The 25591-nt window shown below is 39.2% G+C and overlaps 2 protein-coding genes across 2 annotated transcripts in view; one reads left to right on the top strand and one right to left on the bottom strand.

The window, feature by feature from the left end:
* LOC121948519 (alpha-1,3-mannosyl-glycoprotein 4-beta-N-acetylglucosaminyltransferase B) overlaps positions 1-18572 on the top strand; it is a 31722-nt gene extending 13150 nt beyond the window's left edge. The window contains exons 8-15 of the mRNA XM_088081392.1: positions 236-350; positions 522-652; positions 983-1090; positions 4058-4251; positions 8316-8394; positions 13725-13800; positions 14899-15011; positions 18164-18572. Coding sequence (XP_087937518.1) covers positions 236-350; positions 522-652; positions 983-1090; positions 4058-4251; positions 8316-8394; positions 13725-13800; positions 14899-15011; positions 18164-18181 — 834 coding nt within the window. The 3' untranslated portion in view covers positions 18182-18572. The remainder of the gene's footprint in view (positions 1-235; positions 351-521; positions 653-982; positions 1091-4057; positions 4252-8315; positions 8395-13724; positions 13801-14898; positions 15012-18163) is intronic.
* Positions 18573-19708: 1136 nt separating this feature from the next.
* The window catches only part of LOC121948101 (short coiled-coil protein B), a 6568-nt gene continuing 685 nt past the window's right edge, over positions 19709-25591 (bottom strand). The window contains exons 2-4 of the mRNA XM_042493367.2: positions 25330-25398; positions 25146-25226; positions 19709-23579 (exon numbers count right to left, since the gene is read on the bottom strand). Of these exons, the coding sequence (XP_042349301.1) occupies positions 23437-23579; positions 25146-25226; positions 25330-25345 (240 nt within the window). The 5' untranslated portion in view covers positions 25346-25398 and the 3' untranslated portion in view covers positions 19709-23436. The remainder of the gene's footprint in view (positions 23580-25145; positions 25227-25329; positions 25399-25591) is intronic.

The following is a 25591-nucleotide window of genomic DNA, read 5'->3' as shown; positions in this document are numbered from 1 at the left end:
CAAAAGGGAACTTAGCACCAAAAAATGGAGCTACATCACACTTTGATGTAAACATTTTTATGTCCAAAAATGTTTAATATTGTTTATGTTTTTAAAAAAATTAGACATGAAAACATGGCAAAATAGGCCCAGCAGAAAAAAAGCAGTAACTGTTCAAGGATTTTTGCTATAGAGTAGTCACTCACTCAAACCAAACAGTGCGTGAAAATGAGTTTTTGTTCCCTGTGTTTTCCAGTTAGAGGATGATGTTGTCGCAAAGGCAGGCTACTTTGACAACATGAAGACCTACGCCACAAAGGAGGACTCCAAGCAGTGGCTCTTCCTGGAGTTCTCCCAGCTTGGATTTATAGGTGTGTTTGTGTGTATTTGAAGTATTAGAGTAGAAGGTAAATCCACAAAATGAACCTGCTTTTTATTTTTAATGTATACGGACAATATGAGCTAAATCTCTGTGTGCGTGTGTGTGTGTGTGTGTGTGTGTGTGTGTGTGTGTGTGTGTGTGTGTGTGTGTGATCCCCTAGGCAAGATGTTTCGAACCCATGACCTCCCGATGATAGCAGAGTTCTTCCTGATGTTTCACAGAGATAAGCCCATCGACTGGCTGTTAGATCACATTCTGTGGGTGAAAGTTTGCAACCCGGAGAAAGATGCAGTAAGTCCGTTGTGCCAAAAGGTGACAAACACCCAATAATAATATTAATAATAATAATAATGCACAAGTGATCGTAATGTTTTGGAATAGTTTTGAGAATTAATAATGATAAAAACACAAAATCAAAGCGGTAAATTATTACATAAAAACTTACATTATAGCAATAAATGTGTGAACATAGTAAATTTTAAAAAAGCCCTAAAATAAGTCTAAGAATAGAACAGGAATATAACTCAGATAAGGCAGTCCATAATCAATGTTTTTTTACCTTCATGACGTTGACTTTACAACATTGTTGTGAGTTCAATGCTGGTGTGTTGTCTCCTCCAGAAACACTGTGATACCCAAAAGGCTTCACTCAAGCAGAGGTACAAACCCTCCCTCTTTCAGCACGTCGGCCTCCACTCGTCTCTGCCTGGGAAGTTACAGCACCTGAAGGTCAGTCCACCTCTGCTCTCTTTCTCTCTCTCTCTCTCTCTCTCTCTCTCTGTGTGTGTGTGTGTGTGTGTGTGTGTTAAAATGTACCTGTGTTACTACACCATGATGAAAGATGAAATGACATCTGTACATGTGGCCATGGCTGCATTTTAAATCTTTCAGTTTAATTCATAATGCTGAAGTTTGGAAGTAGTTCATTAAGAAGTGAGGCTATGTGATTTCACGTATCAGTTACAGAATTTCCATGATTTTAGAAAAAGTCGAATCATTGAGTTAGTCTGACTAAAGACAGACTTTTAAAGTACATGTAAACATGTTAGTCTGACTGAAATCACTTTCATCTGTCCAATAAAGGTTAAAAATGCCCCCAGAAAATAATCTTAGTTTGTGTGGCGTTGTACTCAGTTTTTGCATTTTTGAGTTCCACTCCCAAAGCTTGAACTCACATGCAGAGGAAACAGGGCATGTCTTCTCTGTTGCAGCCACTCATTGTTCATTAGACTGGATACAATTTCAATCAGGAGGGATTTGGTTCATAACCTCAGATATTCACTGTTTGTAACATAAATCAGGGTGATGACAGAGACCACCTGAATCTTAAGATTATAAGAATAAAAAAAAAAAAAACAGTGTCAGGAGCTGTAAGACGGTAAGATACGAGGGCAGTAGATTACCTCCTGTGGATAAAACTGGGTGGAAATGTTTACTGATGATATGAACCAAAGGGTGTTACTGTCTTAAACTGTAAGATAAATGGATCACCGCTGTCTCTGTGATTAAGCTGATGTAAATACTGCTATTAAAGTGACGAGTGATTAGAGTCAAGGTGGAGTTCTGTGGAAGTCACGCAGGTGGATACAGGCAGATATATAAAGACATACAGATACAGAACTGTTTGGCTTCAGACCATAGACGGTGTTTACAGATGGACGACGTGTCTCCACTTCCTCCAGATGTACAAACATTAAGTCAGAATATCCCGGAAAAGGCTGCTGGTGATTTTTTTTGGAGCCAAACTCTGCTCAAACTCAGTAACTATCTCTCTATTTTTTTAACGAAAAATTTTTTATGGGCTTTTTTGGCCTTTGTTAGACAGGAAAGCTATAGCGTTAAATGGGGAGAGAGAAAAGGAAAGACATGCATCAAACCTGCCCAAGGTGGAATCGGACCCACAGCTGCTGCAGTAAGGTTCATTACAGCAACAACATGTTTAAAGCATTACTGCCAACATGGCGACATAGGAGTCTGGACAGACACAGATTTTAACTGCAACTTGAGTGGTTGGTGGAGGCATGCAACCAAGATCACTCAATGAGGATATTGTGAAATTCACAGAAAAAAGCCAGACTTCAAGTCCTTCCCATCAGTCAACGTCTTTTTCTCTGGTTTCCTACTTTCCAGCTTCCTCATTCAACAGAAAAGATCAGTGAAACAATGTTCGCCCTTTCAAAGCAATGTACTTTGTGAGTCAGAATCTATGACAATGTACAAACACTCCTGTGTCAAACTTTCTTACTTCCATCTCTGCAATGATAGGGCCACAATCAGAGTGGCACAAGGCACACCACACCATTTTTTGGGTGAAAGCCTGCGCTGATCATAAGCATTGATGCAATGACCAGATTGCTGCATCTTTTGTTGTTACCAAATATTACTTTGGACACATGAGACTCTCACAAGGAATACCACCAGCAGGTCGATCACTCAGATGATGTTCAGTTAGTCTCATTTTAGGATGAGCAGAGACAGTTTGACAATGTGGTTCAGCCTAATAACGTTTGATAAAACATTAGAAATTAGTTGAGGCAACATATTGTTCAGATATTTCTTGCAGCTTGCCTAGGGGGACAATAAATGTTAGCTTAGCACAAACCATGTAGAATGCTCCTTTGATTCATTATCACCAACACAGGCCCACTTCTCAATTCATCTGATGAGACAAGAGGAAAAAACTCGAAAGACACTGGGTGCTTTTTGAGTAGAAGTTTCTTTCTACTTGAAGCGTTCAGGGTGCTTCTGCAAAAATGCAAAGCCCTCAGCAACACAAAAGCAGCCAGAAAATCGTTTCTCTCTCATGGAACAACTATTCCAAAAAGCCGCCCCAGGCTGCAAAAATGCCTGATACACCAGATGCTGCAGTGGTCATAAGAGTCCAAAGAAGTGTTTGTTTTAGAGGTGGCCTGCACCTTTGACTCTAGCTTAGAGGAAGCTTTATGACCAAGGTCATTAAATACCAACCACTTCTTAACACCATCTCATAACTGGTCATAGGTGCAGACTTCTTGTTTTCATATTTGACAGCCAAGGACATGCACTTACTGATGTTAAAGGTGGCTAAAATGCTTGATGCTGCGTTCCATTGTACTCAGAAAAACGACTTCCAACACGAAAAAGTGCAATGGAACGGCCATTCAAGTCAGGATTCCAAATCAGAAACTCCAATGTTGCAGCAATATGGCAGTACATACGGTGCATGGTAACAGAATTACCTGTTAGTCAATTTTTACTTTTATGTAGTGTTCGTGTTGTGACATGTTCTATAACAACTTTTATTGGCATGTCCATTTTCATGCAGTTAATTTGTGTTTGATAGAAGTCTTTGCGAGCATGTAGTAGCCTACTAGCCTGCTCCTCCCGTCTCAGTTAGTTACCTAATCAATGAATCTGCATGGAGCCGAATGGGAATCAGAAGTCAGAAAAGTGACACAGAGTTACAGACTTCTCGGCTTGCAATGGAACGCAGCATAAGCGAACTACTGTGCTGTATTTGCTAATATTCAGCCGACATACATGGCAGAGACACTGGTACTTATACTCCTAAGAACTGAGTACTGTGTTTTCTTATTGTGAGGACTTGTGCCATTGGTTCTGTGAATGCATGTTATTGCACCTTTAATGTTTGTGTTCTTTCTGTATGGAGAAAAATAAATTGTTAAAATGTGTATGATTGTCCGTCCCTCCCTCCAGGATAAGGACTTTGGAAAGCAGACTCTGTTCCAGGCCCACAGTAACCCAGCTGCAGAGCTGAGCAGCAGCCTCAAACATTACCAGCAGCACAGTCTGAGCAGGGCTTACAAAGGAATGGACTTCTTCTGGGCATTAACTCCCGTCAAGGACGACTTTATCCTTTTCAGCTTTCCCCAGCCAATCCACATTTCCAGGTCAGTTTGAGATTTAGTTTTAAAAGTTGACAAGACAACTTTTAAAACCCTTTTAAGGTCAATAATCTCATTTTGTATAATTTAGATTAGAAAAAAATACAAAGGGTTCTGAGATAATTCAGATTTTTTACCACATGGTTTCAGTTTCTTTCATTTATTTTTACAAAATGCCACAATGTAAAAATAAATTAAATAATAAATAATACCATAATACCTCTGACCGTGGCTATTGCTGCTATGGAGGCATTATGTTTTCAGGATTTCTGGTCAATGTCATGGTGACCTCATCTGTGTCATTCTCATGAATACGATTTTTCAAGAATAAGAAAAAGAAAAGATTAGAATTCTGTGACCTCACAGTAGCAATGTGACAAAATGCTAATTATGACAAAATGTCATACAAATGTCAAAAGGGAAAAAATGATGAACTGGTGACATTTCATATCCAAAAGGTCAAAGGTCAGCATCATTGTGACATCATAATTATGTATAAAAACACTTTTCTGGCCATCACTCATTTCATGTCCCCATTGAGGCGACAACCATGGCTTGAGACATTGAGTTTTCAGGTTGTCTGTCTGTCTTTTTGTCATGAACACGATTTCTTAAGAATGCTTTGAGCGAAGTTCCTCAAATGTGGACTCCATGTTGAGCTGATTAGAATTTGTTGGTCACCGTCATCATCGTGTTTGCTGACCATTGTTAAATGCTGTAACTCAGGAAGAGATGGGGCGACATTTGATACTAATTGGTGACACTACTCCTGAGTGCCCACCATCAAACTGTGCTGATTGTGTCGATCTTCTGTGCTGAAGAGGGTAAGATGTGTGTGAAGCATCCATGTTTTCACAGACATGGATATAAACTGTACATGCAACTTGAGGGGTTCAGGAAGGCATACTATGGCAAGCCAAAGTTGCCACAAATTGCCACTTTTAAACCTGTTTTGTTAGAATAAACACCCTTAAAATACAGCGTTTGGCTGTCAGAAAGCGATTTTTTACGCCACACAATGGTTAAACTGCGTGAACAGTGCCATAGCGTACAACCATGAGGTGATAGTTCTGGATGAGGGATGTTGACAGTCTCAGTCTTTTGCTGTGTGGCCGAAGCCTCATTTATAAGATAATCCGTGATGGAATGTAAACGTGGAGGTGACAGACGGTCAGCACACACTGTTACATTCGCATCAATGCTTAAGTCATAGTTTTGCTTTGTGTCAGTCTAGTGCAGTTCTACTGAAGCATTTCATGACTTCTTGTGGTGGATCTATTCAATCCTGTTTGTTTTAAGTGGAAACTGTCCTTGTGTACCCATCAACTAAAGAGACATGTAGCTGTGACACCATTTGTTTGCATCACCCACTCAGTAAACACAATGCAAATACCATTAGACAGACCAGGCAACCTCAATCACCAGCTCTGCATCTTCTACTAAAAGTTGCACCACGTATCAAGTTAGAGCGTGCACACTGCTCGCATGAGCAGCGCCTGTCAGGCGTGTCAGCTGCAGCACATCTACAGAAGCGGTGGCTCGCCATTTTTTTACGTGACACTCGCATAAGTTGACTCTGTACCGCAGTTTAAAGTCTCTCTCTGTCACAGAGATGAGGAAATACAAAGATGTTTGTTTTACCTCAACTTCCTTGCTTCCCTTTAAACAAAAGCCCTCTGACTGTGTCTCTCGACAGAATGCCATCAGTTGCTGATACAATGCATTTTATTTTGAAACATTTACAGGATGGGGTTGTCAGCTGTGCAGGAACTTGTATAACTTCATAAATGAGAGGAATATGTGCTTATAAATATGAAAATACAGCACTCATATTAGCAGGCAGCGATATGCCTGAAGGCCCAGTTAAGGCTGGACTATTTTGATGCAGAAAGAATGTGCTAGTTATAATTATTTATGTTAGAGAAAAACATTTAAAATTGCACTAATTTTACTGTAAAGATGTTTTGTTGGACTGCTAGATTTGAGGTTTTTAGTGTAACAAAGAGTAACTGTTTTGTTAAGTGACTTAAAGTTTAAATTGTTTTATCTATTTTGCTGTTGTATTGCTAAATGTAGATTGCACTACATTCCTTTTACTTGAACGGAACAAGCTCTTACATTAATTTTATTTTGGAGAGACTTTATATCAGACTAAAACAGATTACCAGTTAAGACTGGTAATGCCCTGCAGTGTTTTAAAATGTTATTTTCTGTAAATTTGTTGTTATATTAATCAAGTAATAAAAAAATGATAGATCAATAAAAAATAATTGATAGATTAATCGATAAAAAAAAATAATCGTTAGGTGCAGCCCTAAAGTCGTTTGACCACGAAGACCAACTGTCACATTTTATATGTACAAATGCTGAACAATGACAACAGAGCAGAAATATGCTATGCGTGTATATCTACCTCTCTCTATATATATATACTGTATATACGTGTGTGTGTGTGTGTGTGTGTGTGTGTGTGTGTGTGTGTGTGTGTGTGTGTTTCCTTTCTCTTATAAACCCACATAGACCAGCGGCTAGCTTTGTTTTCCCTCCATGCCTCATTTACCCCTTCATCCAGAGCAAGTTTCCTACTCTATCTTGCACCAACATTATTACTTTCATGGATATTTCGTATCATAGCAACGAGATGCAACCAAAGTGTCTCAGCTGAAAAAACACTGCCCCTCCAAAGTACTCTGAAATAGCTTAGAAAAAAGCTTTGGTTGTCACAGGGCTTGATAGATTCATTGTCGGTGTATTACCTACAGTTACGCCTGGAACATAATGCATGCATGAGCAGCACATGACAGCATCCTTACCGAACTGCAGCAGGTTTCACGCTGGTGGTGTTGTCAGTAGTGATTAGAATAAAACAAAAATGTTAATTTTACTTAAAAACATAGCTATAAATAGTTAAACCAGAGAAACTGATCATTTTGCAGTGCCCTCGAAGCAACAAAAGACCTACATTTCCTAATATGAAGTCTGTTCTTTATTCTGTATTGCATAAACTGACACTGGTTTATGAAAACACACACCGATTTGACATACCATACATACCATAAGCCGCTGTAGCACTGCGGTTCAGTTCTCAGTGAAAGCAGGATGTGGTGAGGTGTGTATGTAGCTTTGCGTGATTCCCTGTGTTAGCCTGCTCCTACTCATCCTGTCTCCTGACATTTAGGCACGCACGTTGTCACGTTATCTCCACGGGAGAATCATGTCACCTATAATGTTAAAAGGAGGGAGAAAAAAAATTGCAAAAAATTGTACATACTACAAAAGAGGAAGACAGATTGGATAAAATCGTCAGGTGATCAGACTGAGCTGTGTCATTAGCTTTTGCACAAAGACTGCAAAACAAAGTCCCTTCATCATATGGCCTTTGCATTTTTACACAGAACCAAACAACGGCGGCATCATTCTGCTCCAGTGTGTGATTACACACTGCATCACAGCATCCCACAATCAAAAGAGGCATAACGGGTATGACATGTAACACAACAGCATGGGCCTGTAATATAAAATATTGTATATATGCACTTTCAGCACTTTCTAAATAGATGTATCTAATAGATGTCAATAACAATCATTTACTGTCTTTGTTAAATGGTGGCTAACCTCTGCTCGGAGGTTAAGGAGCTCCAAAATCTCACTTTTTTCCCAGTTTGGGAACATTTAAAGCTGCTGTTTGTCTTCATTGGGCTGCTATTACTAACAGTTGCATTTTAAATCTCCAGCAGTGTGTTCGCCAACATAATACTTAATCAAAATGTCACACCTCCTCACCCGTGATCACGTCTTTCTAGCTATACGTGTGCTTTACACAGATCTCGACCCCTTTCCACAATTGCACCTTATATACAGAGCAGTGGGGCAGCAGATGTGATATTCCCGTCGTGAACAGGCACTGTAAATGTGGCCACTGTGAAATGACCAGGTCATCATAATGTTTTCGGTCAAAATGCACACCGTCCTTACCGCTCTGTGTCCTGAGTCTTACTGAACATCCAGCATGCAGGTGCTGCTTAATTCTGGCAGTACACTTGCTTATTGCACTGTCTTCTTCACTGCAGGTACCTGTTTCGCAGCGGAAATATTGAGACCAGTGGAGATAAATTCATGAACACCACAGTGGAAGTGCTGCCCAGCAATGTGAGTAACCTGCCTCTGTGTATGTGCGTGCGTGCATGTGTGCTCTTTGGTTCCATGACTGCCCTCGAGCACGTCTTGGTTTTCATCTCAGGTGTTGATTCCTCGGGAAAGAGTGGCAAGGCAACAAGAAACACCCACCACAACAAGCTATCTGCTGTCACTCCACTGCCTCCCTTTGGCTTTGTGTGTCTGTGTGTGTGTGTCAATCGACACTTCTGTCACACTAAAGGGGGAAAAGTGGTCATGCCGTGGGTGACCTTTGAGTAAAGTTACATAGACATGGGATCGCTGTGTGGAAGATAAGAGAGAAACCACGAGTCCAGGTCCAGAGGCTTCACATTGCAGGTGAAACGCCAACAGACTAAAGAGTGAACCACTCCTGAGATGAAAAAAATGACAAGAAAAATGGATAAAGTCAATACAAATGAACAAAAATGCATTCAGAATACTCAAGTAGAAAAAGTCAGTCTTTGTGAGCGAAGTGATTTTCCTCGTGATGTCATAATGAACGTGTCAGAACCATTGACAGCATTAAGAAGGCTGAGAGGAAGACCGACATTATTTTGCCATGGTTGCCTCTTTACAAATGAACAACACAAAAATGCGGACATTTGGCCTGTGATAATTTTGCATTGAAAATATTAATACCAGCAGTGATGCTAATTTGGGGCCATTGCAACATTTCAGTGAAAGATTTGATTAGGCTGAGTGAATTTTAGTTCCCTCTGATAAACAGTTAAACAGTGTACCTGTACATGTATAGGGCTTTTAGTGTGAAAGCACGGATGTATAAAGAGAGTCTACGGTGTCTCCATGTTGGATAATGTTCCTCCGCACCATGTCCTTGAGTTCACTGGCTTGATATTTTTTGCATCTTTTATATAATATAGAGTGCAGAGGTCCAACATTGTTGTGGCATTGAATAATATTCACATTGTGTGTGAAAGTCCTCATGACAGAAACAACACTTCAAAAAAATTGTAATAAAACCTTCTCAGCAGAGTGAGTGATACTCTGCAGTCTGCCTTTGTCCTTGGTAGTGACTGAGAACATATCTGATAATGTGGTATGTTCCAAAACGAGGCTACCAGGACACCCCATAATTTACATCGTTGTATATCATTTCTAACATCACTTTCACATTTTAGAATATTGCTATGATATTTCTGTGTCATCAGTTTCTAATTTGTGACTTTATACACATTTATCTCACTTTTTAAAATCCTACAGTAACATATGTCGGGTTGCAGCCACTCGACAGTAATTTGGCTTTTTTTTTTCTTAGTCATCAGTGTTATATAATTGGGGGTGTGTTTCCCGCCCTGAGCCTCTTTAGATAACACACCCACATTAGCATTGACACAGCTAGTCCTGGGGTGTGGACTACAGAGGCCACTGAAACAAGAGCTGCTTTAGTCTTAATGGTGATAGTCTAGCAGCTTTTCAAGTTAGCAGAATGTGTTCCAGCATCAGCAGGAATGATCATGAAGTTTATGTTTTTGTTCTACATACATATACTGTATATACACAGGAGTTAATGCTAAGTCAGTCTATCTTCTCAACATTGTAATAGTGACTTTGACTTAGTGAATGTGGGCCTATTAATAATGGTTAATGATTGCATATAACCACAGCACTGTGATGTGTGTGGCCAGTGTTGATTTCTTTTTGAGCTCAGGCTCACAGGTCTGATAGCTTCAAGGTCAGAGAGCCTATAAAGTGTGTGTTGATGGTAAAAGTCATTTCAGGTTTTCCTCTTATGTGTTGTACACTGCCATGTAGCTGTGCATCTAGGTGGACAAATCATATGGCGACTGACTGGACTTTTTGAAGACAGCATCCACACCAGCTTTGTTGCTTTAAACTAAATTAAAACTAAGGATTTTCAAATCCCACAAAAAAGACCGAAGGACACCAGAGCCATAATGAAATAACATCAGCAGTATATAACAAATCTGAGGCTGCATCCACAATAATCTGTTTGGTTTTTTTTGCTATGATTACGCCTAGCTTCCACACCGCTCTGGCGATCTGGAACCTTTGAAAACACGAATGACACAGTTATAGTTTGAAAACTCCAGGGTTGCGTTTCAGTTTGTAAGGGTGGAAATGGAGACTTTGGAAGCGATGGTACAGACTTGCATGCTCACCACTCAGTAGAGTCTTATCAGTCATGACTTGAGCCAAAACAGTCAAGTCAAGTGAAGTCAATTTTATTTATAAAGCCTATTATCACAAAACACAGTTTGCCTCAGAGGGCTTTACAGCATACGACATCCCTCTGCCCTTAGACCCTCACATCATCTAAGGAAAAACTCCCCAAAAAACACCTATACACAAATATTGGGTTCTGCAGCAGTTGATTATGCCTTTCTTTTTTTTTTTTAAATTTTTAAAGTTTGACATCACAAACAGGCAGAAAGACAAATTAATAAACAGTAGAAAGCAGCATGGAGACCTTTGGAATTGTTACAGTGGTTAATTATTTTTCTATCTCTTACTTATTCTGTCTCTGTCAAACTCAGCGCAGAATAATTTGGGTCTGTGTTTGAGTGCTGCTTGGGCTGAGACAGACAGTATTTTGTGGTGGCATATCTTTGCATCTCACCGGCAAAGGGACTAAAATTTCTGCATTCACCTGGGTTTTGTGTTTCCATCAGTGCCGGTTGATAAATACCTGTGACTAATGCAGAGGCATTTGACCAGGGTGTGAATGCTGATTGTACACTATTAAAAAGCCAGTTGTCTTTTGTTTTTTGTAAGAGGGAAAGGTTTCTAAGCAGCCAACCACAGAGGAGACAATCTGCTTTCTGTTTACTTTGGCACTGGTTTGCCTGGTGTGTTTGAATGGTCATTTTCATTTTTAAAGACGATAGACAAAACTTGTTAGTGTGGATGTGGCATGAGTTTTCTTTAGAGGGCAGTTTTATTCACTAATGATGATGCACAACCATGTCAAGAGTCATATCAGTTTTGGAATTAAAAAAAACTATGATCCGTGTCCTTAATCTCCATGAGTATCGTAACTGGCAGTTTAAGCAAACATATGATTAAATTGCTTCAAGACAGAGTTGGAGTTTACTCATACAGTAACCACACCCTTTTGTGGTCTGTACTGAAATGTGATGAATGAATGTGTTTGTAATGGTGTGTTTGCTGAAGAGTTCTATTAAATCCAATGTACACAAACAGCTCAACAGCAAACAACAAGACAGACGCCGTTAGAGACTAGCAGGTGGACATAGTGGAGTATTTAGCAAATAAAGACTCAGATATTTCACTTAGTGGTTGGTGGAGACCAAAAACAGAGCTAAAAGAGAGAAGATTGAATATCGATCAATTGAACATGAACACGGTGGCGTCGTGGTTAGCACTGTTGCCTCAAAGCAAGAGGGTCCCTGGTTCGAAACCCGGTTTGGACCGTGGGCAGGGTTTGCAAAGTTTGCATGTTCTCCCCGTGTCTCCCCGTGTCTCCCCGGTGTCTCCCCGTCTCTCCGGGCTTCCTCTCACAGTCCAAAGATATGCAGCTCAGGTTGATTAGTGACTCTAAATTGCCCTTAGGTGTGACTGTGAGCGTGTATGGTTGTCTGTCTATATGTGTCGACCCTGCGATAGTCTGGCGACCTGTCCAGGGTGTACCCCGCCTTCCGCACGATGACAGCTGAGATGACAGCTGAGCCCCGCCCCCAGCGACCCTTACGAGGACAAGCGGTTACAGAAAATGACTGACTGACTGACTGAACGTGAACAAGACTTCAAATTAATAATGACGATGCTCTCTTCTTGCTACATGTGTAGATATGCAACTGTTTGCTAACATATTCTCCATACCATTTTAAAGTACCATGTTCAGTTAAAACATTATGACTGTTGTTAACTGTCCACCAGCAGTCAGGTATTTACACTGAAGAGCTTCTCTGCAGCTAGACTCTCTCCAGAACTGTTTCTTTTTTATCAAAAATACCACATACATGGGTGTGCAAAGAGATTATTAACCATAAAACAGTTTAAGTTTCACTTGTTAGTTTGGTCATTGAGGATTATTAATAAAAATGAATAAAATTACTGATGATGGTTACCTCTCACCTCTTACACCTTGTGTTATGATATAAGAAATAATAGTAAGTATAAGTATATAAGAGCACACACTCTCAACTGGAACTTTACATTGTCTCAAACAATAATATGTATATATAAATGATAGACTGACATTTCTTGGTGTGTTCTTTTGCCAGCGTCCTCTCTTTCCAGCTACTCATCACTTCTTATATTTGAACGTGTGCATCACTTATCTGTTTGTCATTTAAATTGATAAATCCCAGTTTGAGTGTGTACATCCAGTTTGCACGTATCATTTGTCACTTGCATTGATCCATAGCTTTCTTACAGTTGAAATAATATTTGTCTGCCCATGTTTAAGATTAGAAAATGACATCTGATGGAAGCAAATGCAAGATACAAACATGCAAAAACACTAAAAAAAAACAAAAAAAAACACAACAGCAGTATTGTGGCACAAAGAAACCTCTAATAGATAGTTGTGGTCATAGTTGTGAAAAATTAAAATCACATAGTTTTGGGAAGATCTTACTTTCTTGCAGATAAACCCTCAGCTGAGTCAGTATACTGAGTATGGTTCTGTAGAAAAGAGTGACATCACAGTGCTGAGATGTGATCAAGATTTCTGTAGCTATCAAACTGGTAGCCCGGCTCATGTGAACCTTTTAGGACCACATTTAGGCCACGTTTAGATGACAATGGCCCCACTAAATATCAGAAAAATGGGGGTTCATATGATCACATTGTGAGATCCTCGTGTACACTGATGCACAGCAACAACCGAAAACACTGTAGTATGCATGCGAGGCCAGTTTACATGGCGACAGAAGGGGTGGAGCTGTTGTCGTGTGAACAAAAGGTCAAAAAATAATGTTTCAAGCAGGAACGGTTGCAGTGTTAATGGCCTGTGGGACCCTCAGGACATCTGGAGCTAACCTGCCGACTGTTTCAAGAGTTAGAACAAAACATGGTCAAGCAGAGTTTTGTTATCATGCAGCACAAACTTGGAATAACGTTCCAGATGATAAAAATGTTTCTTTTTTTCACACCGCCTGCTCCATCCACTGACAACTGCAAATTTATATATAAACATGAAATTATTATAATTTGAAATCATCGTTTTATCTTTGCGCCTCTTGCTTGCGCAAATCATTTAGTAATTAATCTGATCTTTTTTGTATTTTTCTCTTCTATTTAAAGTCTCCATCTTTATATTCATTACTATTGAGGCATTTTGAATTGCTCTGATTTATTTTGTTTTCTCTCTTCAGGTGACAGCACGAGACACACTGGCGACTGCCTTGTCTTCCTCAAACAAACAGTCTGATCAGGGCTTCATCATTATCGGTAATTACGGATTTCCATTAACCCTCAAATTGCACAAATTGAATTACGAGTATTGCAACCAGATGGAATCTTCATAGTAGCTGCTGATCAACTCAACCTTCAACTCCAAACATGAAGCAGGATCAAGGACCAATTTCAATTTGGTTTTTTAAACATTGTTTAAAAAAAATCTACCTTGTACCTTGTGAAATACTCTTAATGGAAAACCGTCAGTTTTGAAAAAAACTCCCATTTATTGCAAAAAAGTTGAATGAGGTGTATTCATGGGTACTGAAGACTTCACCTCCGAATTGCCCGATGTTATATTTGTGACCAACAGCAGACACAGCGCATCCAAATAAGTTAATTCACCACTATTTATGTTAAAAATAAGTTATTGCTTTCTGTTTCTGTTTGTTTATTCTGACAGTCGAGCTACATTGGGATGGAAAATATTTGTAGTTTGGGCGTTCCTCTGATAACTGTTGTAACAGCCAACAGCACAACTTATTCTGGGCATATCGTGTGAGCTTTATTTTTCTCGTTGTGTATTTCTGTATTATCGTACCTCCATCATCTTGTGACTCCATGTGGAAAGTATGTGGCCAGGTCAGTAGATAGTAAAATGTGAATGCATGCACATGTGGTTACGCAGCTCACTTGGCTTAAATTCAATGACAGATCACTGTACTTGTTTTCATGGGATGGCTGGTATTGTTTTCACCCGATGACTCTGCGTATGTGTCATAAAAAAATGTGGTCCAGGTGATTCCAGTTGTTCTTGAAACTACTACAGAAGTGGGTGGGGCTACTTTATAAGGTGTTTATGTGACTGTTTGTGGACAGATTTTGTTGACCGGTGAAACTCAAGAGCAGGAGAGCATTGACAGCAGTCATGCAGATTCTGGGTGATCAAAACATGGTTGGCTCCTCTCAGGCTACAATATTCTGCTCTGGATTGTTGATAGTGATATGCCCTCATAAATAGTCAATACATTTCAGAGTTCAACATGATGGTCTCCATTTATTGCACTTTTTGTTTCTTAAAGAGAAGTATCTATGAGGTTCTATCTATGAACAATACGTAGAAAGTGATGACGGTGCGTGTTTATGTTTCAGGTGCATTTGAGAATGGAGTGGCTGAGGGGGAGATTGAAGAGGCGCTGCAGCCGATCTCAGCGCTGCGCCTGGTGGTTCACTCTGACGCTGACGTCTGGGCTCTGCTGAGTGAGGTCAGACCTGAGAGCTTGTGTGTGTATTCGTCTGCGTTTGACTGTGAGTGTGTGAGCGATGTGAAAGACTTCAGTTAATATGAAATTGTAATCTTTCCGAAACAGACTCTGCGTATAAATGCACATGCTGAGAGAGATTTTGGTATCAGAAGTGTTCTGTTTTCCCGTTTGATGTCTGTGAAGTAAAGACCAATCATTTTTCTCGTGATAACGACATATTTCCGGTTGTTTTCTCGAGATCACGATTTAGTTATGCTGTTATCTCGAGATTATGACGCTCGTTTTATCGTGATCGTGACTTATTTTTCTCGTTATCTCAGGAAAACAAAGCCGGTTTTCTCGTGATAACGGATTAATTTATCTCATTGTCTCGGGAGACAAAGCCTGTTTTGTCGAGATAACGACATCATTTTCTGGTGATTAAGAAAACAAAACATCAGGTTGGTCACTGTGATAAGTAAGAGGAGGACATGCCATGCCACCATCCCCTACGCTACTGAGGTAAGTTAAATGTGTGTTTACTTGTTTTGTGCTTTTGCAACTCTGAGGATATTACTTATGATGACGATGTTTTGTTTTCTTAATCAAAAGAAAGTGATGTCGTTATCTCGACAAACTGGGCTTCATTCCCAAGATAATGATATAAAATAATCCGTCATCATGAGAAAAACAGTTTTTTTTCCTGAGATAACAAGAAAAATAAGTCGTTTTCATGAGAACACAACCGAAAAGATGTCGTTATCACAAGAAAACGGAGACAATCAAATGTATATGAAGATGTCCTCTTAGGACTTCTGAAGTATTCATATCTGTATTCACATGCAGCTATGTGTTTGAATTCTCCTAAAATCAAGGACAGGTGCTTCAGTGCCTTTTTTATAATCTCCTGTAGCAGAGAATACGCCGGAGCATCCTCTAACCAAAGCAGAGGAGAGAATATCGTCCCACAATTCTTTGAGGTGGCAGCATTTAAAGCGACGCGCCACATCGGCCGTTCTTTGGGGAATCAATTATTTATTCACATTAACACATCCAAAGTCTGTATGAGCCCAAATAACTTCAAAACACGCCAACATGAAGCTGTTTACTGAGCTGTGTGCTGCTTCTTATGCTCTCATATATACAAGCATATAATCAGTTCTTTCCCCTGAATTTACGCTATTTTTTTAAACATATTTGTTATTGCTTCTGATACTCTCATATTTTAATATTTGCTGTTTACCGTTTTCTCTAATAGAGTTCTTAGCGAAAATATGTCATATTACTGTACTTCTGAACTGGAGTGACAATAAACATCTCTTTAAGATCATAATCTGCACATTAACCAGAACAGGAGGGGATGTTTTAGGACAGATGATGTTTTTAATTCAACATGTCTGAAACCTAAGAAAGCTCATATGTACAGTAGTGGATCTAACACATCATACATATCTTCTATATTTATTATTTTTCGTAAAATCATAATGGGATTCCCGATAAATATGAGGGGGAAAGAAGGATGAGTGCGAGCAAAGTGCTTCAAGAAGGCCGCAAATCACCAAGTTTTTAAAAGAAACAGATAAATACAACAATTAAAAAAAACTATTTGCTGCATAAACCCCAATAAATCAGGATGTGCTTTTATGTTATTCGTCCATCATCTGAACATAATTTGATCGCAGCAGACTCACATCAGTAACATCCGCTGTCTCATCGTTACAGAGCCGAGGAGATGTGCAGATTCTCTAAACACTGCGGCCATCTTTTCTTAAGTCCTTCTGAAGTCTCACACGTTTCCTTGACCATGTGACGTTTTTTGGAGAGGTTAAGGAAAAATGGTTAGGGAAGCAGATTATTTGGACTATTCGAGCACAGATGAGGTCCCAGGTCTCCTTGCTAATCAGGAGTTATTGTGTGCAGCTGTGATGTTCTCCTCAGCTGCAGTAAACAGCCTGCTGGGAAGTTTTATCGGCAGGTTTGGGTTTCCTGCTCAGTTGCTTGTTTGTCTCCAGAAAGTCGACACCTTCAGTTGGTTTTCTGTGGTTTTTGTGCAAATCTGTGTGTTGAAGTGTGATTCTTCTTTTGGTGGTTGTTTTTGTTTCCCCTCTATTCAGAGACTCCCACTTAACTTTGGTTTTGGGACCAGTTCTTTTGTTTGTCTAATATTTTGATAGAATCAGCGGCTGTTTGTGGGGAGTTTCATTCCTACGCCAACTTTTAGAAACCAAAGTAGATTTAGGAAATTACATTTTAAAAAAGCTAGAGAAAAAATGTCCAAAAAAACCTAAGAAATATTATTTTCCAGATGTTTTTTTAGTTTACTTCTTTTGTTAGTTTGTTTTTTCCTTCACTTTATTTTTCTGTGTTTTTTCCTTCTAATTTTTGGTACTTTTTTTTTTGTACTTTTTACAATATTATTTTAGATTTTTGGGCCATTTCTTTTGACCTGAAAATAAACAACAAGAATAAAAAAAGTTTTAAAAAAAAAAAAAAAAAAACAGTGCTAAAAAGTAATGATATGTGAAATATGTTAAAATAAAATGGGGAAAAAAATTTCAAATTATTTAAATAAAATAAAGTGTATACTAAATTTTAAAATTTATAAAATAATAAAATAATAATAATAACGTTATACAATTGTTGCCGAATGTACATGCTGAAGAAGAGTGCTTGACTGCATTGATATCAACTTTGAGGATTCAGCACTCGCGAGTGCGAGTGAGCGCGTTGGGTCTGATTTTTAATTTTGGTGTGCCACCCTTACATTTTCAGTGGCCACCTGGATGAAACATTTTTGGATGCTCCACTTTTATTTCAGTGTCCTTTAAACAGCATCATCAACCTTCTCATTTAACACTAAAAGAAGTGTGATCATCTTTGTTATTTAACAGAAAAAAAGCAGTAGTAAAACTAGTGATGAGTGAGGTTGAAAGTTGAACTTTAACACATGAACTGACAGGTTTTGGGTTTTACTTCAAGTGTCATCTACCAAGTCATAGGACTTTTTCTGTGTGTGTGTGTGTGTGTGTGTGTGTGTGTGTGTGTGTGTGTGTGTGTGTGTGTGTGTGTGTGTGTGTGTGTGTGTGTGTGTGTGTGTGTGTGTGTAAGCATGCGTGTGAGGTTTTACAGCAGCTTAGGTTTGCTTAAGACTCACTCTTGTTCCTGTTTGTCAGATCCTCATTAAAGTTTGAAGACTGCAGACAAGAGGAAACCACACACACACACACGCGCTGCCATGAGCCCGGAGCTTCACCTGAACAGACTGCGCCTCCTGATTGATACAGACTGTCACTACAGGGACTTTGATTTCCAAGGATTACATGAAGTGCCTTCACCGACTGTGACTGTGATCTGCGAGGAAGGAGGACACACGTTTAGTGTTTGTTCCTGGGTCGCGGACTTTGAATTGTACCTGCAATATTAAACACGCAGAGTTGTGGAACATGGAAAGGAATCCACCTACCTTCCTAACTGAATCTGCCACATTGCTGGCACAGAGTAGCTGTTTAAGGACACAGCTATATCCTCAATGAGTAATTTATTACATTATATTTTGTTGTAACAAATAAAGGAAAAAATCTAGTACCAGCTTGTTGTTGGATATTTAATAAAAGTTTCTCCTTTTTTATCTTTTTACCTGCTTTCACATGAAATACAAAACTGCAAAACAGGTTCTACAAAGTGCAAGGAACAGTCCTTTATGTGGACAGCAGACATGTTTCCTTGTTGTGACACTAAATAGAAGAAGTGGGATCATTTTCATGAACAACTAAACTGACTGGTTTCCATATCAGCTTTCATTAGTTTGAGCGCCTGACGCCTGGCACATACAAACGTGTGTCTGAAACAGGTTGTTTAACCCTTTAATATTACACACATTCGAACTGCTCTGCGCACAAAATGCACTTTTCAAAATCAAGCTTTAAATAATGTTATACATTAACATGATTTTCTACTTTCATTAAATTCTTTTTAACAAATATCAGTCCTGATCATAAATATACACTTTCAGAATTTTAACCCTTTAAATGGCAGGTTTTTGTCATGATGCCTCTATGTTTTTGCTTTTATGTTTTTTTTTTTAAATACTACATGCAAAGTTTGTATGTATTTAAGTTTTGCCTTTTTTTAATGATCACAGCCTGGAATATGTCAATGATTTGCAGCAACATTGATTGTCACAGTGCACCTCTTTGAAAAAGCATGCATTGTCTCCATATGCCAAATATGGTAAAAAAAAATAATAATAATAAAATAAGACATTTTTAAACAGACATCAGGTGGAAAATAGTAAAAATTGTACATTCCATGACAAGAGCCCAGATTGACACCTAGAAATAATACAATGCATGTTATATGTTTTCAAAAAATGTAGTTTAAATATGTTTCAATGGCACATTTTTCCCCCTTTATCAACAATTTTGTTTACACAGTATATTTCAGACTTATTGTTGGAGCTGAACTGGAAATTACAAGATTAAACAAAAATACACAATCTTGCTAAAATGTACAACATATGCATGAACACAGCCAAAATTATTTTTAAAAAATGAATTAAAAGCGTGTAAAATGTGCTAAACCGTCTAAAACTAAGGGTAAAGCTCATGATATTTTATTTATTGTCAACAATCCTCTGAAAAGACTGAAAGCAACAAAGTATTTAATGTTGATCTGAAGGTTAATATTTCTTATAGCTCAAAAAACGTCACTGACAAACCTTTCATCAAAAAGGATCATCACTTTATTAAACTAAAGTCATTTCAAATTAGCAAACAAAAAAACAACCATATGTAAACAATGTACAAATGCAACAGGGTTAAAGAGATGTCAAGACTTCATAGATGTGTTTAACATCAATACATAAATACAGAATGCATATTTCTTACTGATTTATTAACAAACAGGGCTTTACACACAAGACTCTTTCAGTCCAAATAAAAACTGACACATGGTCTTGGTTAAAAACTGCAACAGTCACTGTTTAAATAGTGTAATTTACTCCCAATTTTCAATAAGCAGCAAAATATGGCAACAAAAAAGTGACAATGTGGTGAAATGACAGATTGGGACCTTCAGACCCTCCTCTCTTTAGAGGTTAGAAGCAGTAACAAGAAAACATTTCTTTAACAACTAAAATATTAACTAACATCTACTGTAGCTGTGGCAATGGCAGCAATACTGACTAATAAATAACAAATGGAACATTTTATTTCTCTCTCAAAGTTTAAAAATGTGCTCCCTGTCATTATTAACGCCGCAGAAACACGTATGTCTCTTTACATGATGTCACCTGTGCCTCCATGCAGGCATCCTGACCCGCAAGTAGAAGGCTTTTCACACTGCGCTGAGCCGCAGGCTGCGTTTACACCGGCACAGTCCCGAGACGGTCCAGGAGGGCCTCAGGTTTGCTGGCCCTGCTCCAGAGCAGAGTTAGCCCCTAAAAATGGACTTCACCCTGGGTTTAAAGTTGTCACTCAGTGTGTTTACATGATGTTTGAAAAGTTAGAATAATTGTGTTAGTCTGACTAAAACTGGAAGTCGAATTTCTCAAAGCCGGACTAATGCTGTTTTCCAGACAACTCGTAAGTTGAGTTCCAGCTTGTGAACTTGGATGGAATGGAATGACGAGTTTTGGTTCTTTTCCGAATAAAGTAAAAAATAAAGTGTGTAACGGCGTCTGTTACCGTATGCGTAGTTTTCCCTTTGTTTCGGTCATATGTGCAAGGAGGCGTCCCTGCTGACTGTGCAACTGTCCATGGACTAGCCACTGAAACACCAGTTCATCACTGTCTGTTGTGTTTTTTCTTTACGTTTGGTGTTGTGTACCTGGAACTCTTGGAAGTCAGAAATTTCAACTGAGAAATTCTGACCTTCATGACACACCTAGATAATGCAGTTTGGGGGTCGATTTACCCCTTTATGTGTACGTTCACAGTCCCAGCGCGAGGCTTTGACATGGAAGTCGAACAGAATTTAATTCACGAAAGAAAGCTGGGAAAACAAAAGTAGAAGAAGAAGAAGGAAAGAAAACAAAACAAGATGAAAGTAAAAGTAAAGCGAAGAGTACATTACAAAATGTACAGTGCCGAAAATTTAGCATATTTTTCCAGTTCGACATGCAACCAGTTTGCTAACTTGTTTGGTATGTTATGTAATACGTCAACCGGAAGAAGGTCCAATAGCAACTAGCTGAAAGGGGGCATATCTCCTCCTGCTGTGGAGGAGTCCGACAGACTACAATCAATTAATGGACCCCCCCCCCCCCCCTTGTATACTGGGACAAGGACAGCAGTCCAGTTAAATGGTCTAATGGAGCTATGACTCGACTTAACTGTGCATGTAAACATACTGAGTGTGAATCAGAGCTAAGTAAACAATAGAGTTTTAAAATGTTGTTGCCCCGGACTCAGGTTAACCCTTGGTTAAAAAGTGTGTGTGAACATTTTGTACATTACAGCCCAGGTGCTGAAAATAGTGTGAAAAGCCTTTATGAGTCTGTAGTGCAGCGACACAGACAAGATCCCTCACCAGCTTCCCATCAACACTGACAATTGTGTTTGAATTGAGTACTTCTGCCCCGAGGAGAAAAGGGAAGTTTAACATAAACATTGTAACTCTCAAAAACGGGAACAGGGCTGCAGGTTGGATTGGAGGGGGTGGTTACTGAGAGAGTCTCAGCTTGATCTGGACTGTGGACATAATCTCCATGATTATAAATATCTGTGGTGCACACAGATTCACTGTGAGATATGACACCGAGAAAACTACAGGAAATGACTGAGAGCTTGAATAAAGAGTTGATTTTTGCTGCACGACCTGCAGAAGCAGTGCATGGGAAATGTTAAATATCCCAAAAAGGAAACCTCCCTGTGGGCTCAGGGGGCAGAATTAGCTATTAACATGTTGCGATGTGGTCAGAGACCCATTTTTAATCAAGTAGAACATAGTTTTGCAAAGGACCTATCAAGTAAGAAACAGGTAAGACACAATGATGCTGAGTGTTAATGCTGTCTAATAAATATTTAAAAGTTTGTTAGTCATTATGATCAATGCTAGCATTACTGCTATAATACCCATATTTACACATCGCTCTTATTTTAATGCTAATGTTACTTGTATCAGTTGGGCTTTGTGCTGCATGTGGACAGTTTGAGACACAGTTCATTTCTCACTACCTGCACAGCTAACTCTGTGTAGTTCGGGTTAGCTTTTTTACTGCTGTTAGCTGCCTTGTCTCAATGGAATACGGGTCACATCAGATGGCTTTCAGAGTCGGCATGCCGTAAAAAGATTCTGTAAATGATACAAATGCAGCATAACTAGCTAGCTAAACTGTCATTTGTGTGGTTTTTAGGAAGTGACTTTTTTTCTAAACCCCTAAAATGTCTGTATAGAAGCAATAATGAGACTGTGACGTGTTTTTTCATCCTTGATCCATTAATTTGAATGTTTGTGTTTTATCAGTTCTTGCTTCATTTACAGCAAAAACTAACACCCATAAAAATTTAAAGCTGTTATTCACCAGTGCAACTTTTTTTTCCCCTTTTAATTGCATGTGTCCCTTTGTATCATTCTGTGTCCCTACTCTAATTTCAGAGATTTTTGCAGAGCAGTGAATGCAGCACAGGCGGAGCTCTCCATGTCTTCATTCTTTCCTCAGCAGCAGTTTGCGACATGTGAGGTGGATAATTGTTCTGTCAATCCGTTCACAGCTGATCAGATCAATGAATGAGCCAGCCGAATGAACAGTAAAGTTTCACTTTCAATGCCCGTCATTCTGCTGCTCCATCCGTGCCCAGAGTGCACTAAATGAATGGTATATATATCACAACAGCGCTCGTAATGAACGGTCCAGCTCCAAAAATAAAAAATCTATTAGAGGCAACAGATTTCTTAATCGTGGTAGGCACCACAAATAAATAAATGTTTGGGAAACCCTGTAACTTGCAGGAGATTTGGTGACGGACACACTCACGATCACCCATTTAGAGCCGGGTCTGCTGTTTTTCAGGACTCAGGTTCCTGGGACTGAAGATGTTTGGGATGAGAGAGGAAGCTAGATTGCATTTGCAGCTGATTTAAGTCTAAAACATGCTCCTGAAAAGACACATATTTGCATACAGATGTAATGAGGGGTCTCCAGGGTACCACAGCTCACACAATGTATTCAACGTCTACATTTCAAAACCTGTGGTGCTTCTGTGTGGATCAGCTGAGCTGATTCTGACTGATATTCCTTTCTTTTTTCCTTCCTGTACATTCAGATTTAATAAAAGCAACATTGCCTCCTGGTGCAGGTGGAGAACACCCATCTTTGCAGACTCAGAAACATGTTTTAGGTTTGGGCAGTGTAACGGGTCCATGATGTCGATCTTTCAGGATGCTTTGGGTTCAGGTTGTGGAATGTGTGTGGGATTCTAAGATCGAGGCTCTCGGAGGGTTCATCTTACTTTCGTTTGCTCTTGGTTTCAGTGGTCTGGAACACACTGGAGGCAGACATGAGGTTCTCGATGTACTGGCCCAGAACCTGGTTCTCTGATTTCAGCTTCAGGTTCTCCTCTTTGACTGCATCCACTCTGGCAGACAGGTCTGAACACACACACACAGTCATCAGAAAAAACTGAAGAAAAATTAACATGAACATCATGGCTGATGTTGCCGATCTAGGTTGATTTTCACCAGTGTCAATCATCTTTACCAGCATTTATTTTTCCTAAAAAGGTACTTTACTGTTCACCTGACACTCAGCCCAATGTAATTATTTTCTATTTCCTACATTTTCTATTCCCTACAAAATCCATCGTTACTTGGTGTCAGTATTTCCAGAATATCTTAAAAATTAAAAGATTTAAGGTATTTTGTAAAAGAAAGCACAACAAGAGCTCAACTGAGTTAGAAGGAATGGGAAAGTGTTTCAAAACTTTTGGAAGAGCTGGCTTATACCCTTTTTCCACCAAAATTGGTGTGTGTACACTTTTTTTTTTTCTTAAACACGGGTAAACCCACTAAAAATGGACTATAAACTGCTCCTCCATTGTCAGTAGAGTAGATCTGTATACACAGCTCTGCAGCAGATTGGTACGCCTTTCTGTGTGTGTGTGTGTGTGTGTGTGTGTGTGTGTGTGTGTTTGTGTTTTGTCTGTTTGTTTGTTTCAGTGTGTCATATCTGGCTTCAACAATAGGCTGGAGAACAGGTTAGTAAACAGCAGAAAGCAGGAAAGAGGTCTGAAAACGTTGTGGTGGTCACTTCTTTTTATATATTTCCTAATCATTCAGTCACTCTTTTAAACTCAGTGCAGACTAATCTGGACCGATGTTTGAGTGCTGCTTGTTTCCATCAATGCTGATTGGAGCTAGAGGTAATAAACATTAAACATTAAATTGCCACATGTTAGCAGGTGTCAGTGGGATTTTTTTTTGTGTCGGCAGTGGATAAGGGGCTTCACATTACTGCAAAACAGAAAAAAAAATGAATAATTTAAGATCTGTTTTTTAATCGGACAGCCACATTTCATGAGGGCTAACTTCAAGACAAACCTAAACTTCACACAGGTCAGTCTAAACTGGTTTTGATTGCGAAGGGCAGAAGTAAACATTGTTATGTCATTTTGTCATTTGAGATCATTTGGCTGGCTTTTGGAGATTATGACGTACTTTGCATTCAACACTGCAGGGTATGTTTATACTTCCAACAGAAACACTCTGCCACTATCTCATTCATTTCAATAGTCCTTATCAGTGCTAGTTGACATAGGCCACACCTGTCAAGCAGCTTTCTTCTCTTTTCTGTTGTGTGGGACACAAACAAACAAAGGCTCTTTGTTCACATTGACAGGTTGAGACGCTGCCCTCTTCATATTTATTGAGCTGCCTATAATTTATGCAACCCTTCAAAACATGGATATTGTTTTAGACTTTTTCTATGACCCTTAATGTAACATATTTCTGCTTTCAGTCCACTGTCCCCCATCCACTTTGGAGGAAAAAAATTCATGATCTGAGTTCATGCCATCATACAGGGGTATTAAGATGAAAAATCTGTTCACCTGACAGCTTATCTGTTTGGCTTTATGGATCAAAAACTACTGTATATATATATATATGTGTGTGTGTGTGTGTGTGTGTGTGTGTGTGTGTGCATTTGTTGTAACTTACCCTCTAGAGTGTGTTGAAGCTCCAACACCTGGTTGATGAGCCTCGTCTTCTCCTCCAGCTCAGCCTGGTTCTCCATATCACCTGCAGCCATGGTAAGGGACTGTCAAACATCTGGCGTGTGACATGAGGTCACATTTTGTGTGTGTGTGTGTGTGTGTGTGTGTGTGTGTGTGTGTTGTCTCACCATCGTCTGAGCTCATGGTGAAATACTCGTCTTCCTTTTTGGAATGCAGGGCTGCGACTCACAGGAACACTGCAAGATTTAGGAAAAATTCATATCATTTCATCAATTTGCTGTCGTTGTTTACATTACAAGGGACACCAGGTTGGATCCTTTAACACTTATTAGCTTTTCTGACAGACCACTACATTAATGACATAACTCAATAAAATGCGAGTATGTGCGAGTGTCTTAACCAAAACTCCTACGATTATTACACGAAATA

This window comes from Plectropomus leopardus, chromosome 8 (genome assembly GCF_026936395.1).
Source record: "Plectropomus leopardus strain MGB_pleo_1.0 chromosome 8, ASM2693639v1, whole genome shotgun sequence".
In the NCBI taxonomy this organism is placed as follows: Eukaryota; Metazoa; Chordata; class Actinopteri; order Perciformes; family Serranidae; genus Plectropomus; species Plectropomus leopardus.
Note: the sequence above shows the minus strand (reverse complement) of the source record. Positions and strands in the feature narration are given on the sequence as shown.